Raw genomic sequence first — 18522 nt, forward strand, 5'->3', positions numbered from 1 at the left:
AATACCAATCCTGATCTTACAGACAGCCAAGAGGTAGTACACTCATTGTCAGTTCATGACAACAAGCCATTAAGTGTACTAGCCACAACAACAAGACTAACTCTGAGGTTTAAAGAGGCCATGATTTAATTTCTAAAACACTGACAAAATAATAAAAATAATTGGAAGAGGCAATTAGCGTCACTTCTTCCTAAAGACTATTTCTTCTCCTCGAACCTTTACACAACTATTTATGTCAAAGGATTTGTCACCTCCACTGTGAGGCCTTCTCAGCTTTACAAAACACACAATAGGAAAAAAAGAAAGGGGGGAAAAAACCTCCAATCCTCCACTGAGGATTTGAACACTTATATAACTCCCAATTATCAAAACTTCTCCAAGCAGCTTCTCAGCCTCCCTGCACTGTTTATATGACTCACAAAATATCTCATACTGAACTGTGTATAATGCCCGTGTGCCCGCATGACCACTGTAGAGGCTCTTGCTGCTTTCTGCCCCACTGAGTCAAGCATAATAGGTGTGTTGAAGGCTCCAGGCTCAGCCCAGCTATGTTAACAAAGCCTTGGTGTCTTGCAGGAGGAGCGTGTGTTATAGGAAGTTGCCAAAAACTCATTTTCAGGAGCGCTCAGGGATTTCGGCAGGATGCTTTGCCTGCACAGTGCCATAGCGGGGTTTAGATAACACTGGCACAAGGGGATTTGCTGCTGGGCCGAGTTTAAAATAACAACATGAATGGTGCCAAAAAATTAGAAAATGTCTTTTCAAAACATATGAGCTTAATTTTGTATGACAAATGTTAAACAAATATATGATTTCCATCTATATCAGGGTGCATTACTTTTAAAATAAAATGAACCTATTAAAAATACAAAACATCACCATGCATTTATTCCTAAATTATATTTAATTGACACTTGACAGGCAAGTTATTAAAATTAATTACACTGGGTTACATATTTTACATATTGTATAAGCATTCAATAGAATAACTTAGACACTTTAACCTAAACCTAAGCCTAAACACGCACACGCACACACACACACACACACACACACACACACACACACACACAAGTATGAGTACCCTCTGTTTCACTGCCCCCCCCCCGTGTCACTTTCTCCCTCGCTCTTCTTCAGTCTCACGTAAATGTACCTGTTTACCTGTTGGGTGGTCTTGAGCTTGGCTAAAAGAAAGCCCCTTCCCTGCAGATCTCAGTCTAGAGTAGCCACTAATCCGATTTCAGGAAACAGCCAAGCCACCCTCTAGCTTCCCAGCTTACTACTCTACTGCTGTGAGGAGGAGAAGTGCAGGGAGGGGTGGGGAGAGGAGAGCGGCCAAGAGAGGAGGAGAGGGGAGGCCCAGGGGTGCTGCATCATTCAACAAATATTCCAAAGCTAGTCTGTGGGACCACCTAACCTGTAGCTTTTATTGCTGACCCCATAATGAGGGAGGGGTGAATATTACCTTTTCACTGGCTGCACTTTCTTCAATACGCTTCTGCCCTCACAGGGGCATTACAGTGACCAAATATAAAGCCGGGCTTCACGGAGTCCGGGCTTATCTAGCCTCTGAAAGTATGTGAGACATGCCAGGGAACAAAGGGCCGTCTCTCTGCCACAGAGTCGGGTGAGGGGATCTCTTTCAGCGGCCACAGATTGCCCTGTGTTTGCTTAATTGACAGACCCTGGCCAGCTTTGACAAAAATGACATGCAGCTGCTCTGGGCCCTGGCCGCGCAGGTAGACCACCTTTCAGCAGGGAAATTGTCTCCAAGCCACTCAGTGCATGGAGGTCCCTGGGCCCCTCCTGCTTCTCCATTTCTGAAATGGCCCTGCGTCTAAATCAAAGTTGGTTATGTTTACATTTTTACCTTCATAAATGACATGTTTGCTGACATTATTAATAGATAAAAAATGATGGTAGGAGACAATACTTTCAATGTGATTCATTTATCTCTTTGGTAATTCAAAATCATAATGGGCATGAATGCTGTAATATTAAGACTGTGCTGCTGATCAGACAGGAGTCTGCTGCCCAGTCTGAGGAAAGCATGGCCTCAACTGGCCAAACGTAGGCAATGCAGCTCTCGCAAGGCGCCCAGTTTACAGGCACCATCAGGCCAAGCAAAAAATACCTTTGTGTCAACACAAAATGCAAAACTTAAAACATAAATAAATGAAGTCCAGGAATTCCAAGGCTTTCTGAGCACATTGACACATTCAGCATGTGGCATTGGACATAGCTGGTGTAAAGGATGGCTAATAGATCAGACAACGTTTTATTTTGAAATGTGTGTCCAGTGAAAACAATGCCTATCCCTCTGAACTAATGAGCATGTATAATATGAGCCAGCCTTCAGACAGGGAGCAGCCCAGAGGGGAGCGCTGAGCGTGTTGTATCAGTGCTGGTCCCGTGTGTACTGTCAGACGGCTGCAGACCCACGGGGCCCTCCGTCCAGCAGGGAATACAGCCGGCCATACGGCATCTGTCGCCAGCACTCACATCACGCATGACACCGCTTCCTCCTCCAGCCGTCCCACTCTGCAGCAGGACCAGGAGGGGTGTCACACCGACACATCAGACTGTCTCTCTCTCTCTCACTCTCTCTCTCTCTCTCTCACTCTCTGTGTGTGTGTGTGTGTGTGTGTGTGAGTGAGAGGGGGGGGGGGTTGGGGGGGTCAGACCTTACTAGGTCCCATGGCTACCTGTTTAACAACAGGGCATTCTATAAAAAGGCTCCCTTTCTATCAGTCCTACCACTGGTGGCTCATCAGTCCAACATTGGCAACAGATGACCTTGATCCTCTGCTGTGCCCAGACTGCCCATGGTGGGGAGGGCAATAAACCAGCAATAAAGAGGGCAACTCTGCCCACTAAAAGCTCCCCCTCCATTTTAAATTACAAACAAAGGTAAATAATGTTTGAGCACAAATGGTGAGAACAGGTCATTTTCTCTGCTAGCCAGGCTGTCTGAGGCAATCCCTGCAGGGAGCTGCTCTTTATTACCTGGACCAGAGAATCACAACACAGTAATGGCCACTCCTGGAACAAATCAATAATCTACAATTTTATGGATGGAGACAGAAAGAAAATAGTAAACAGTCTTGAAATGGTACATATATTTGTTTTGTTTTACTACATTTTTGTAGAAGTACTGCTTATGTGTGTGTGTGTGTGTGTGTGTGTGTGTGCGTGTGTGTGCGTGTGTGTGTGTGTGTGTGTGCGTGTGTGTGTGTGTGTGTGTGTGTGAAGGTGCAGAGTAGGCAATAGAAGCCAGATGCATACAATAAAATGCATTTAAGTGAGTTTCCTGAAAAAATATGAAGATGCTAATATATTAACCTGCTGTTTATTGATCGTCTCATCAGCTATTCTGCCCCTAGCTGTAATACCCAGCAACTCATTGCACACCGGATATCAAACACAGACAATGCTGCCAACTACTGTAGTTTTCACCATGAAGAACATTTGAGAATACAGTATAAAAATAATCATAATAATATGAAAAGATGACGGACTTCTGTATCCGTTCAGTGTAATAATTGAGATCTGAACACAGTCCTGCCAGGTATCCCCCAATCTCCTGGTGTGCTGTCATGGCAACACTCACACTTTGATGGAGAAGTACCCAGCAAGAATCTCACTCTCCTACTTTACACCTCTATAGTGACAAACAAACAGAATACTTGAAAGAACGCTCACTCTCGTAACTGTAGTCCAATAACACAGGCAGCTCATTTCTGACTTTGACACGTCTTGATTCTAAAAGTCTAATCTTGGAACAATAGAGGAGCATATTTCAAATTTAAGGTGAGAAACACAGGCATCCTGCTGGGCACGTGTTGGGTAGCTGGAGGTCAGAGCCTTTGAGTTGGGTGTCCACCAGCAGACTGCTTCCCACCATGCCTCATCAGTCCCCAGTGAACTTGGGGAAGAGGCTGGATCTTGGTTGCTTTGCTCATCACGGTAATTTGCCAACTCTATGCCACTGATTGTCTTTCAGCCTGAGGTGAATATTACATGCTCAGTTAGCAGCTGAAATCATGCAGTGCACTGTGTCTACCCCTCCACTACACACGAAACAAATGCTGACTCACTGGACTTACAACAGGCTGGGGACAAACTAGAAACTGTTCATTATGAAAGTGGTTAACTTGCTTTACTATAGACAGAATAACTCACCAACTAAGAGTAAGGACACATGGAAATATTCCAAAATTGTATTCTGCATTCAAAATGATATGATCAACAGCAGCATTTTTATTATTTGTTAACAAATGAACAATATTTAAGATATAATTGAAATCTTCACAAAATATTCTAGTATAGTATTACACAGTTTCTTTGTTGTCTACTTATTCTTTAGTTACTCTGGGTCTAGGGACACTATTTTTTTTTAAATATTGCTTTTCCTTTTTTCCAACAATAAAGAATATCCAAAAGGAATATTGAAATGCATATAATAAAGCAACAAGAGCAACACATGTTTGCAGTTGACTATTCCATTGTTCTCCCTAAGCTCATGTTAGATTGCTAAATAAATTGTTATCCAGTGAAATCCTTGTCATATCTGGTTTAGTGCCAGGCCCATTTCTCCAAGCCACCTGTCTTTGCCACACACAAAGAGAGAGAGGGAGAGAGCGTGTATGGTGTGTGTGTGTGTGTGTGTGTGTGTGTGTGTGTGTGTGTGTGAGAGAGAGAGAAAGAGAGAGAGAGAGAGAGAGAGAAGGTAAAGTTTGGGGAGAGTCACCCCTTTGGACCTCCCATTTGGACACAAGAGAGGTCGCAACCTTCCCCTTTCTGTTTCCCAAGGCTGTTGGGCTAATGAAGTAACAACAAACTGGGCTGGCGGCTAATTTGGAGTGGCATTTCCTGGCCCTTTCTGGCCCACAGAGATGTGTTTCATTTTCTCTTATCAGCTCTTCAGTCATGTGGCTCTCCGCATGAACGCCCCTGTCTCCCCACATCGCAACGCTAATGGAAACTTCGTTAATGTCATTAATCTGTGGACTAAGACATGTACTAAACACACATCGGGCTATTTGGGCTGGGAAAGGGAGGCAAGGAGACGCGAGAAGCAGACTGGACTGCCAGGGTGTTTGGACATATGACAATAACGAGATCCTATCATCTTTCATTTGTTTACTGACTGCCTCCTACAACAAGTATATCTGAAACAGTTGTGTTTTGGCCTTGATGCTGTGTGAAATTTTAAACGTTTTCATTGCCGTGTAAAAAAAAAAGTATAATAATTGTAAAAATGATGGGAAACATGGGTAAAGGTCTAAGATGTCCAAACAGAGGTGAATATGATAAACAGCAGCACAGCCATCAGTGTTCACATGTTCCCATACTAGTCAGCCTCTCAAGCATGACTCATCAAATATTCAGATGAATACTGCCTCTGAATGTCACTCAGTGGTCACTCACTACTTCTCATGTGACAGGCTGACTAGGAAATTCAGGGAGGGAGGAAAATAGTGCAAAGGAGAGGAGAGAGCTGGACAAAGGGAGCCCTCATTTTGCAAATCAGTTTGTAAAGTCATTGCACTTATCTTCACATGATAGTTTTAAAACAACAATAAAATGCTATTGAAATATAAACAGTTTTGTTAATGATGTTTGAGCGGCTGTCTCACAGACAAAGGGATGCCCCCCCCCCCCCTTCATCCTTTAAGACAAGAACTGTGAATCCACTTTAGAGATGTGTCAGGTGATTCAGTAAGGACCCTCTAATTAAGAGCGTCATTCACACATTCCCTCAACTCCATGAATGGCCACTCTGGCTGAGATGTCATATAGCTCCATTCATAGAGGGGAAAAACACGGATGGTAAGGGGAGGGGGGCGACTCAGCTGGGAAAGATGGGTAACCTAGGGGACATTTTCTTTTGTGTGACGTTAAGCTTGTGGGGCCAAATGCCAGCAGGCTTACCCCCGCGCTGGCTGCCCATGTGTCTCCACTTCCTCCCACACAGAGTAATTAGGAAGATCTTAATGGTTTGGAGGTTTATTAGTGTCCAAGAAAAGCTTCAGATGTCACTTTAATGAGAGAGGATTCCGAAGACAGCTTGTGTGGCAATGTCACCAATTCCACAAAAATCCTTCTTTGGGCACAAGAGAAAGAAACAGAGCCAGCCCCAAAACTCCCGTGGATCTGACTGAAGGCAGTCTAGACCTATGGTCTGAAACAAAATAGATAATTTGACCCTGGCAGAGCATTAAATCAACAGTGATTATCTGCTTAAAATGCCACACATACACAACTTCTCTGTCCTACATATCTGTCCCAGCAACCACCCCCTACACCATCGCCCCCTCCAACACACATGCACACACACACTCCCCCAAAAATGGCCCGTATGAAAGCTAGCTCCAAATTATTTTTGGAGAGAAATTTATTCTGAACATATCCTTTGCTCATTCATGCAGAATATAAAATCCTAGATTATTTCTTGCTTGGTTAACTCACATCCGGCCGCCTCATTCAGAAAGCCACTGTAATGTTGCCATTAGTTATGCTTCTCTGGTGGCCAAAAGATGAATCCAGGGGTCCCAGCATCCAGTAAATGTACACACGAATGGTAGAGGAAGATAAAGAGACTCACAGATATGGAGAAGGGGCCAGTTCATTGGTAGAACATTACAGAAAATAGTAATTAACCAACAGGAAAATGACATAAATCACTGTCAAAAGTGGGCCCATTTTAGAATGTGGTTTATTAAATAACAGCATAATTTTTATATGCACAAGTACACATACACATATCCTTTTGAACCTAACCTGGGGTACAACCTCAGAATTTATTATTCACACACTGTGTGTGTGTGTGTGTGTGTGTGTGTGTGTGTGTGTGTGTGTGTGTGTGTGTGTGTGTGTGTGTGTGTGTTTAGCCACTGGGAAGGTAGAGGCTTTTGTAAACAGTCACCATTAATGAATCAGCCACAATGATCCTTCACGACTATCCTAAGGATATGTCCAAAAGAGTAAAGGATGTCATCTTAAGCCCGGCCTTACTTAATATTGTCACAATTTTCAAACTAGTCCACTGTTCTGTAATTAAATAACATTGTACAACAGAGGCAATTTCAGAGTGTGTTCAAAATGTGTGGGCATTTTCAGTCTCGACTCAAACCAGTGCACCGAAGTACTACCTGTTTTTTCTTGCAGCAAAATTGCATCTGGTGGCAACAAAGCGAAACGGCAAGCTTTATTTTCCACCGACAGTAATACCAGCATACCTTTGGCACAGAAACCCAATGCCTCATACCACACTCGTGGCAGGTCAGTCAATGGAACAAAGTTAGAGGAATGGAATACAGTCAGAACAAAAGCCACACGCTGGAGAGCTGAGACCAATGCAGAAACAGGGAGTGTGGGGTGGGATTCCATCCTGACGCACAGTATGTACGTTTGTGGGGGGGGGCACAAATGTGTTGAGGACTTGTCTTCTGAATGTTGTTCTCTGCTTTCCTAGGTTTGTATTCATTGACAGGGACTGATATGTATGTCATTCCTTCCTATAGTGTACAAAACACCAGCATGATTCAAGGGTCTTTGACAGGGTCAAGCTGATAGGAATGTGGCCTATTTCCATTTCATAACACTAATCCTAATACTGGTATCATGGGGGGAACACAAGCCTTCATCAGAATAGGTACTTCAAAACAACAACAAAAACAACAAAAACATGAGTACTTTCACATAAATAGTTGTAGTGTGGTAAAGTGGTATTTACGTGACTATCTTGCCAAGATATTCCTAAAGGATAAATACACTGCACAGTCATTCCGTTCAATTAATGGTGCAGGTCACAATTCTAATCCACATATTTTTTGTCAAATTCAACTAAATGCTCCTCCGGGACCTCCAGTTGTTCATTTTGTGTGTGCACTCAGAATAACTCCATAATAAAGTTCTTGCTCTGTAAAAACGTTCTTGCTCTGGAAAAAAAGAGCCATACGCTATTCCAGCAATTCATGTTGCTTCAGTGGCACAGTGGGGTGTCATCTGATTGACTGATTGGTTCAAATATCTACAGCCTTTGGTCAGAGTGACGGTTTAGCTCCATTCTTTTTGTTCTCCTGCATCAGTTGAAAAAATGAGGCCTATCTTGTATTGCCTGAGACGCGTTTTAGTCTATATTTCAGTTTACTAATGTATGGGCTGGTAATTAGTGCAGTGTTACAGACACTAAACAATCCTGCTGATGCCCTATGTTCTCCATTGATCAGGTACTGTATTACTGTTTCTCAAAGAGGCCAAACCTTTTTTCCAGGATGCAATTGGTAGGTCTAATTGCATGACGTTGAGAGAGGCTATTGTGTTGTAGTCATTGGTGACATTTATATAGCTTAGCTGTAGCCTACTCCAAAATTATCAATACCAAGCCTGGCACACAAAGCATACTGATGATAGCTGACTGGTTGATTTAGGAATGTGTACACTTATGAGTATTAAGTTTATATAGTTTCTCATTGCTGATATATGATTGTATAATGTAGACTACATGTTGTTTGTGGCCAGAGAGATGATACACGGACACGTTTTGATACCGAAACAGATCAAAGTAAATGTCCCATGCTCTCCTGCAACATTCTTGCTTATTGTCATAGCTACCAAAGTCTAGAGTCTTTCACCCAGCTGAGTCTTTTGTGCCATTACTGCCTAAAGAGTAGCAAGTGGGAAGAGTCACGTTTAGACTCCAAATCTGAGGCATGATTTAGGTAATAATGAATATTTATTGTGTGACTTACAATTAAAATCAACTAAGTTTTTAATCTAATTTACTGACTTTTATATCTGAATTTATACTGAATTTTTACTGAATTTATAGCATGATAGCTTCCTTTACTTATTTATATCTTCTAATCACTGCTGTAATGGAGACAATGACAATATGTGATCGTACAGGAATCCCTGTTGTTAGTTTTGTTTTGTTGTTTAAAAGAGAAGGACTCAAAGGAATATTGATAAGTTATACACCAAAGTTAATGCATTTCCTATTTTTCTCCAAACAGAAACCACTTATATGCCTCTTGAAGCAAAAGTATAAAACAGTTTAGCTATTAAAGATATCTGCATCTGTCATATTTTAGAGGTATTCATTAGGCCGACTAAATGATCAACCACAATGACAAATCTTGGTCTATGGGGCAGACTGAACTAACCAAAGGAAGGGAAACTGACAGACCTTCCACAACAGCTGTTTTTACCGAGGGGAGTCTCCCCACCGCCGAGAAGTCTCACACATCAGAGACACCCCTAAGCCCTGGACATCACCCATGAAATGTCCCAGTGAGTCTTCCTGTTAGACCTCTGAAACATCACATATAAATCTGGGAAAGGGAGCTTCCATGATTTCTTCATACAAGATTATATATACATAAAGACATTATGGAAGTATAAAAGTGTCAGAGAAAAAAACAAGAGGAATATCATTGGCATTACCATAAAAAGATAAGCTCCTATTGATCTGGACTGTGGAAGGAGGCTACAGTATTGACAGGAAGACAGAATGTACTGGGGAGCCATATGTCAGATAAGTTGCATGATCACTCAGAACACTGGGCTCTTGTCTCCACCTTTATCCATGTGCTCTCTTCATTTCCCCAGATCAATGTTCATGTAAAGTGGCTTCCACAAGATGGATGCAACATGCAGGTTAACCTATTGACTGCCTTACAGCAGAGAGCAACACATCCAAGAGCCAGAGTTTGCAATAGTAGATGCAGTGCTTAATTTTACAAACATTTTTCAGTAAGACAATTTAAACATTTTTTGTCATGATTCAACTTGAGATAATGAGGTTACAATCAAGTATTGTTATTCTAATTCATTGTTTTACTTTTAATGCCTAATCAACTAAGAAACTCATCAACAACATCTTTTTTTTAATAGTGTAACTTATTTTCATTCAGAAAGCATTGCTCTCATCATTATCTTTTATCTTATATGATATAAAATACTTACTTATTTACTTACTTATGTGTACAAAAAGCAGATTCTCTGTCGTATCTTGCATGGCTATACAAGTCACACATGCACTGGCCCACAAGCTGCATCATGAGCGGACTAATTTCCTCTACTGTAAATGCATTGCACTGTGTTATTCCAACCATGCTCACACTGGCTGCTACACAGAAGGGGAACGAGTGGAGAGCCTAAGGGCCCATTTCCCCAAGACAGGATCTGACCAGAAGCCAGACGGACAGGCAAGCATGGCATTGTAGGAGACCGGATAAGCGAGCTCTGTTTGCTTTGATACAGCTCCAAACTCACAAGCTTGATTTGCTGGCCTGAAAACAGGACAGGAGTGTGCTGATGTGCAACTCCATTGCACAAGTCTATTGTGATTTAGGTGTTCAGTATTTAAAATCTACACCAAGACGATTCACTTGCCAAGGCATAAAGGTAAAATACAACTAAAATTACTAGATAGGACCAATAGATGAATATCGATGTAAACAAAAGTGTGTTTGCACATCACTAGGCCTACACTTCACTTGTTATATTGTTGACATACATACATGTACATGTAATCTCTAAATTTCACATTTAAAAAGTACAGATAAAGGTGAGCCACTAACTCAAACTTAATAATATACAGAATAATGTAACTTTGTCTAATTCAAAAGGAAAGTAAAACTTTGGGTTTGGTATTCTGCATATTCAATTACCGAGCAGATCTGAACAAACTCCATTCTCTTCCAGTAGAGACAAAAATGTTGATTTGATTTTTTGGCACACGAGTGATTTAATCCAAGATATCAAATGAACTCACGCTATTACATTTTTGATGCAATAATACACAATCACAAGGAAAATTTAATAACTTTAAATATAAATTGAATGTGAAGTCACTGTGTCTGAACTGCAAATCAAACAGTAATAACACAATTAGAAAAGGTTCCATTAGAAAGCTCATGGTATTATTGTCTAAAGTTGAGAAAAAGGTAATTAATGTGGCAGTAAATTATACTGACTCAGTTTAGTTTGCCTAACGAGGGAGAGGAAATTATTCATCAGAACTAGTCAACCCCCTTATTCCCACATCAAATGAACATCTTTTTGGAACCTATACAATACACACTGCACATGGTGACCCAGCACTGTTGTGCACAATGCTTGAACATAGCACAATAAAGGTGACAATCTTGCACACTTCTGTGTTTAATACGGTGTTTGGCTCGGGGTCATGGTGCAGGGGACCCTGGGGTGAAATTACTCCAAACCATCGCTTTAACTGTTACCATGTTGTTAGTTGCTTTGGTTAAAAATGCGTCAGCCAAATGTAATGTAATGTAATGTAAGCCATACAGAACTTTAAACGTAAAAACTAATTTTCTCAACAGAATGTACATTTACAGTAAACCAGGAAATCAGGAAAAAACAAATGAACTTAAATATGTGACTGCTTTTCTACTTCTATTTCTCTTAAGTGCTAATGAATATGAACTATTTCTCAGCAGGTATGTAGCTAATCATTTCAAACAATATTTTACCATTGTTTACATCACAAAAGAACCAAACCTTGAATGATATCAGTTCACATATAGGTTTTCGTATAATCCTGTTCAGTACAGTGCTAATTTTTCCCGAGATATACTCCACTGCAACTAAACAGTGGTATAAACATGGTATGCTATAACTTCCCTTAAAAGATTGCATCTTTCAGTGATCGGAGCAAAAATGTGAGAATGCATATGACAAAATCCTTGAACGTGTCAGAGAAAACCAAATAAACAAACAAAAAAAACTTTTTCATAGTTTAAAAAGGCCAAATCAAAGATTATGACTATAATATGTCAACTAATCATGCTTAGTGTCAATACAATATCAAGTCTGTGTGCTGTTTGCTGATATACTTATTACTTAGTAAAACATTAAAACATACTTAGTATACATTTTACTTAGTAAAATGCAGGTTCAGTCTGGAAGCCATTGAGGGTGAACCCTGGCCACAGGCAAATGGGGCAATTTGTGCAATAAAGGGCAAATAAAACAATAAGTCTTTGTCTGATCTATGCCTTAAACTAAGGTCAAATGTTTTTTATTGACATATTTACTGTATGTGTTAATGTAAAAAATCCCTTTTCTGTCAAGAGTGTGTGAGAAAATACTATGATACCATCCTGCAACAGAAAATAATTAAAAGTAAAAATGATGTACTTAAATGTGTTTTTTTTATTTATTAACGTATTGATTAGAAAAACAGCCACTTGCAAATACAAATGAATTGTGACCCGAGCTCTCATTACCTGCATTACAACCGTTGTACAAAGTCTGTAACTGACCAACGTCTCAGGGAATAAATGACTCAATGCAGCCATCTAGTGTTAAATACGTTACCTGATTCTATAGTGTTAAATTGTGTTACATCCTGGTGGTGTTAATAGAAGGCATTAGAAATAGATACAATCTATCTGTTTTATGATTAAATCTATTTGATTGATCATGAAATATCAACAAGAGCAGATCCTCCTTGTCACACAACATTCCTCAAATGAAACCAAATTCCAGCATGTGCATTCAGAGCCTTATTTAGATTAATTATGTATAGGAGGACCAAAACATAGGGACCCTGTGGCTTGTATAAAATGAGATTTACATCAGACCCATATAAGTTGTTTGAGCAGATACACACACATCTGGATGGACAGAACTGATTACAATACCCTCTTCTCCTCTATCAGGAGACAAGGAAGCAAACGTGACATCACAGATAACTTAGCACACTCAAACCTGCACTATTCAGGCCATTTGGCAAATTGATTTTTTGAATTTGGATTGAGTTGAGTAAATTCCTTAGACAGAGAGGAAAACAACAAGTGCGGCTAGTGATGTAGCGGTCAAGCTTTTTGACACATAACATAAAGGTTTTTTTTTTAAATATTATGGTACCTTCAGGTTCCTAACAGAAATCATCAGAAATCGTCATTGTACTCAATCAACATTCACTGTTCAATGATTGCATCTGTGTAAATATGAAAAAGCATCTTTTTCATTAGTGTATTATTGGTAACTTACTCTTGCATTTTGCCGCATAGTCAGAGAGCAGAATTACAGCAGAACAATTTTTTTAATGTATCAAGTAACGTTTTTACTGACCAAGAATGAAGAAAAGCTGCATATCTTACCTTTGACTGAATGTGTATTCAAAGGTAACATTTCTGCCTATTAACATTCCTAGAGAACACACACACACACACACACACACCTCACCTTTATTTCTTGCTGTAAGTCTCACCCTCTGTTTTGTAAATAATGTCATATTATGCACATAAAATTAATGATTGCTGGGGTGAATTAATAGTTCACACATTGTGACATAGTATATTCAGTTAACTGCAGTATACACGTGTAGACTTCCTCCAATCACTTGTTCTGTAAGGCAATTCCACATACTTTTGTGACCCACGCGGGTTTAAACCGAGTGCAGCCAAATTGGATCTCTTCCTCAGGACACATTATCGGTAGCATGTGCTGTATTTCCTTTGCTGAGCTGATGAACTTGAGCAACTAAAGCTGAAAAAAAAAAAAAACAATTGGAGACACATTAATAATTTAGTGCACATCAATTTGTTCAGGAGGTGAAGCAGGTAGGATTCAGGACAGGCTACTCTGGCTAAAACTAGCCCATTTCAGTGTTTCTATTCACACCATAGTCTATTGAATTGCAAAGGAGCAAGGAGCAAGTCAAGCAAGTAAAAAAAAAAGGATAAAAATGAAGACCTTGCCTTCACTTTTATAATTGTGTCTCACTACTAGTCTATATCATAGTTTCATGATTCTGAAAACAAAATACTGACTCAGTTTAGTTTGTCTAACGAGGGAGAGGAAATTATTCATCAGAACTAGTCAACCCCCTTATTCCCACATCAAATGAAAATCTTTTTGGAACCTATACAATACACACTGCACATGGTGACCCAGCATTGTTATGCACAATGCTTGAACACACTTTTATACTTGTGTCTACTAGTCTATATCATAGTTTCATGATTCTGAAAACAAAATCATAAAATAGGCCTATAGGCTATCAGAAATTAGGCAAACAAGTGTAGTAAGCTAGAACATTTTACTGCATGACGATGGCTCTTCAATTATCTGAAAGACCAAAGATTGGTCAGTATGATTGGTTATTTGCGATTGCGAATTTGTGGACTATCCTAAACTATCCTTATATCCCTCCAAAGCGATTAATAGGCCTAGGCCTACTTCAAATGGCTGGGTATAAAGTTGACAATGCCCCTATCTCCAGACATAGTTCATTCAATGCAGAAATATCCAGCAGATTCTGTTTAATAAAGAGTAGAGTAGCCTAATCCAATCGGAAAGGTCACCTTTTTCTCCGTAGGCCTACCGTCTATGTTCCAAAAATGTAATATTGTATCTCTGTAGCTGGCAACTACGTTTACGAGGAAATGATGTCAGAGGTTTTGAACTTGAGTGACGGCGGGTAGTCTGGTAGCAGTGTTCTGTTTACCATTTAGCTGTTAGCATCTCATAGTGCTGGTTAGCTTGCAGCTGCACTTACGACGCTGATACCGTTAGCGGTAGTGACCGTACTTTGAGCAAGAAGTCGGAGTTTCACTGCCTTAATTAATCTCACCGGTTGAGTAGAAGGTAAAGCGAAAAAGTTGTCATACAAATAGCTTGCGTTGTGCTTGTATGAACACAGGACGTTGATATGTTGGTAATGGTAACGTTAGCTAGTTATCGTCAGCTAACGTTTACGTTAATTGTCAAAGCTTACCCAGTAACAAGACAAACGTTACAGCTAACTTGGTCCTGGTTCCATCTAAATTCAAACATATTATATGTTTGTTGTTTGTTATAATCCACGGAATACGAAGTGTTCAAGCTAGGAATAAGATACTAACCTTAGGCCACTGTTGGGAATCAGCAGCAGAGCACTGGCCTTCTTTGGATAATGTTACCTATTCGTAGTTGGCTAACCAAAACAACTGCACTTTGCTAGCGAACTGGATATGTTTACACCTAGCTGTTTCTTGCTCGTCTTAAATTCCTTGCATGAAATACAAATTGACACTGCATTTTTATTAATCGATGTCAAGGCGTGTATGATATTTTGGTGAGTGTGCTAATGGGAAAGAGTTATGCTAGCCTTTGCACATTATGACAGGGTTTATTTTAAACCATCTTAAAAATGTTATTCAACTGAGGCAGAGGAAACAGCTGGCCTTCGTTTGAGGAATGTCTTGGTTACGCATCGAGGCACTCAACGTTTCATAAGAACGAACTTGTAACATTATCTAACTTGTGCCAAAACATTGTGAATTGACTGAAATATCCGTCAAAAGGTTCTGCTTGTTAGCAAGCAAATAAGATAAAATACTTTCAACACGTGAACTGGTTTATTCGATATTTCTGCCTGCTTTGCTAAGTTAAAGTTGACTCTCATAACTTTAGGCAAATGATGGACCTTCACAAAATCATCCAAGATGCCCTTTATGACTTCATCCAGTCATACATTCCTGATGCAGACTTAAGGTACGTAAACTACGTAAAAGTAAGCCTGTTTATATTCTTGGCAGCTAATAACCTGTGATTCTCTCGTTACTCTGATTCAGCACTTTAGATGAAGTGCTTTTATCCTACATCACTGGTGTCCTGGAAGACTTGGGATCTCAGGGAAGCGCTGAAGAGAACTTCGATGTCGAAGTTTTTGTTGAAATGTTGGAAGCTTACATTCCTGGTTTCGCGGAAATAGACAGGTAAGCCACAGTCAACAATTCTTTTAAAAAGTATTATTACAAATGTCCGTTTGTTGGTGCCCATTGATTATGTTCCTTTGTTCTTGTTGTCTCATCTCATGTTGTTTATTGTTTATTGAAGGGGAAAACACTCTTTGCTCTCTTTTGTCTTAGCGTCAAAGTCTGTGAAATGATGTTCAGCTTGGCTGCAAAACTAGCCTCAGCTCGGGACACAGGTGAAAGATTTTTGCAAAATGGTCTTGTGTTTGGGTAACTGAACACATTTTTAGTTTTGGCAACACACATTGTTCTTTGATAGTATTTTAATTCTGTTTTTAAATTTGTGGTTCTGTAGAAACCACTGAATCAAAGCGTGTGGAGAGCAACTGGAGTCTTACACATAGTTCCTCTAACTCTGAGACGCCAGTGAGAGACATGCACTTTTACTCAACAGATGGAGCAACAGCTAAGGTAGTTTATTAGCAACACCATTCTTGTAGGCGACGCTTTTCTTCTCACTGTACATAAGCTACATATCATTATTTTGAAAATATTTAGGACAGTGTGAAGTGGTATGAGCAATTTGAGTCCCTTTTAATTTTAAGTATTTGCTTACAAGTTCACTAATGTTACATCTCTGGTTGTTTTAGATTGCACAAGATGACAGCTGTGAGTGGGACAGCCAGGAGAATTTGCTACTTGAGATGTTCCCCAAGTGTAGTGTGACTGAGGCTAGAAGTGCCCTATCCATCGCTAAAGGAGACATGGAGGAGGCAGTGAGACTCATCATTGAAGGAGATGTGCAACTCAGTCCCATACCTCTTGTTAATGTAGGTTTTCCCACAGTTGGTTCCACCATTGCAAGATGTTAGTCAGCATAGAATGCCAAATTACTATAATTTTGTTTTTCAGGCTAATCAGGGGAAGACCCAATCCTCAAAAGCAGATCAGAAATTGAAGGAAAGCATTTTAGAAAAGTGAGTACAAATATGACCCTCTGACAATCAAGGCCAGATCTGTTAACAATAACTAACAGTGTTTTGTGCCACTTTTCAGATACATGTTGGTAGACAGTGAAGAAGATAAGAAAACCCACAGGCCAGTCACTCCAAAAGATGTGAGCATTTACTGTATATGCAATTCAGCACACACAATTCCTGATTGTAAAGTTAAGAATGTGATTGGTATGTCATGAAATATTGTGAATATTGAGATTCTGTATTGATTCTATGGTTATGGTTATAGCGACATACAGTATATGAACACTACAATAGTTTCAAATAAAGTTTAGTAAGTGTGCATTACGTGTAATAGTAATAATAACATTATCAATAACAATATCAAATACATTTATTGTAATTAGAGTAATATTGTGTATTTCTTGCTTTGATGTGTGAAGGCTCCAAAGAAGCTGGTCCGTTACCACGATAATCAAGTTGTGACAACAAAAGGAGAACGATACCACCAGGTCAAGAAAGAGGAAACAGATGACATGAAGAGAACCTATGTAAGTCTGAAGCCAGCACGCAAATACAGATTCCATTAAAGAACACTGTGAATGAAGACCAGTTCCATTTGTGTGCTTTATTTAGGCCTGTTGTCTTTTGCCAGTTTAATATGTAAATATTAACCATTTTGCAATGAGTGTCTTTTTTTGCAAACCTCAGCCATTAAAATCCTATTTATTCAAATATTACAATTGTTTTTGAAGCATCTAGTTAATAGAAATTGTCTTATTTGTTTTTGTTTTTTATTATCATTATAATAATGTACTGTATCCCAGCAGAAACACATCTTAAAGCAGTTAGTGTTTAATGGTGGTTTGGGCTGCATTGTCTTGTTTAAAGCAGTTAGTGTTTAATGGTGGTTTGGGCTGCATTGTCTTGTTTTCAAAACATTATGTCCTTTCTATAAAGTGTTGAAAGATGATTCAACTCAGACCACCTATCCATGAATAAGGCTGTATACCGTAGCTGTTTAACAAAACTTGAACTAATATATGCATACTCCTGTTTTACTTTCAGCAGGTCTGATGTGATATTGTGTTATTTGTATATATTTCTTTTTTGTGATACCATTTACTTTTACAAATCCTAGGCAAAGTAGAGATTGACTTAATGCTTTTTTTGCATGCAGTCTGGTTCTCCATCAATTGGATTAACTACTGAATGATGTGTCATACCATTATTGGACCATGTTGCTGAATAGCAAAATTACATTAATTATTTTAACGTTTTAGTGTTTTGATAGCAGATCATCATCTCCTCAAAGTTTCAAATGACTCGCTCTTTATTTTTATATACAGATATATAGATTTGAAAAGTTTGCAATGAACTACTCTCAAGGATACTCTTTAAAAGTCCATCTTTTGCACAAGGGCCTAGGGTAGAACTGTTGGAAAATTATGTATTTTAAACAGCTGGCAACACTTTTTCAAAGTTCATTATGCATAGTATTTCATATTGTCTCAGTTCACAACACTGTTTTATGTTTTTTTTGTTTCAAGTTTGGTTATATTTTGTGTATGTGTGACATTGTAAAGCTTTTATTTTGTTGTTTTAAATACGGCAAGATTTACTGAGGGACTGAAGGTGGTGTTTTGAAACCGATTATTAATTTGATGGGTGAGCAGTTTGTTTCCTTTTTCTAGTGTTTTGTCATTTCACATATGTGTGAGTATGATACTCATGCACAAGTGAAGCTGGCTCTTGCCTCTGTAACATACTGTAAGACTGTTCTAAATTGGTATGTAGTGCATACTTAACATGTTGAATAAAATCAAAATGTTGTTTACCATGAAGTA

At 39.3% G+C, this 18522-nt stretch overlaps 1 protein-coding gene across 2 annotated transcripts; it reads left to right on the plus strand.

The window, feature by feature from the left end:
* Window positions 1-14488: 14488 nt before the first annotated feature.
* cuedc2 (CUE domain containing 2) lies at window positions 14489-18519 on the plus strand. 2 transcript variants are annotated; one of them, XM_042066081.1, is made up of 9 exons: window positions 14489-14628; window positions 15436-15516; window positions 15597-15740; window positions 15894-15955; window positions 16075-16190; window positions 16370-16549; window positions 16632-16696; window positions 16776-16836; window positions 17119-18519. In XM_042066081.1, exons 2-9 carry the CDS (start codon window positions 15440-15442, stop codon window positions 17263-17265), a joined length of 852 nt encoding a protein of 283 aa, XP_041922015.1. In that variant the 5' UTR covers window positions 14489-14628; window positions 15436-15439; the 3' UTR covers window positions 17266-18519. The 2 variants fall into 2 exon arrangements, with proteins under 2 accessions (XP_041922015.1, XP_041922014.1); XM_042066080.1 differs by lacking the exon at window positions 14489-14628 and adding an exon at window positions 14643-15097.
* Window positions 18520-18522: the final 3 nt, after the last annotated feature.

This window comes from Alosa sapidissima, chromosome 16 (genome assembly GCF_018492685.1).
Source record: "Alosa sapidissima isolate fAloSap1 chromosome 16, fAloSap1.pri, whole genome shotgun sequence".
In the NCBI taxonomy this organism is placed as follows: Eukaryota; Metazoa; Chordata; class Actinopteri; order Clupeiformes; family Clupeidae; genus Alosa; species Alosa sapidissima.

What these genes read in the sequence shown, in the direction of transcription:
- cuedc2 (XM_042066080.1), top strand. Translation starts at nt 14,994, where the DNA reads ATGTTTACACCTAGCTGTTTCTTGCTCGTCTTAAATTCCTTGCATGAA. An exon ending in GTCCCATACCTCTTGTTAAT is followed by an intron (nt 16,550 to 16,631) that starts GTAGGTTTTCCC and finishes TTTGTTTTTCAG; the next exon opens with GCTAATCAGGGGAAGACCCA. An exon ending in GGCCAGTCACTCCAAAAGAT is followed by an intron (nt 16,837 to 17,118) that starts GTGAGCATTTAC and finishes TGATGTGTGAAG; the next exon opens with GCTCCAAAGAAGCTGGTCCG.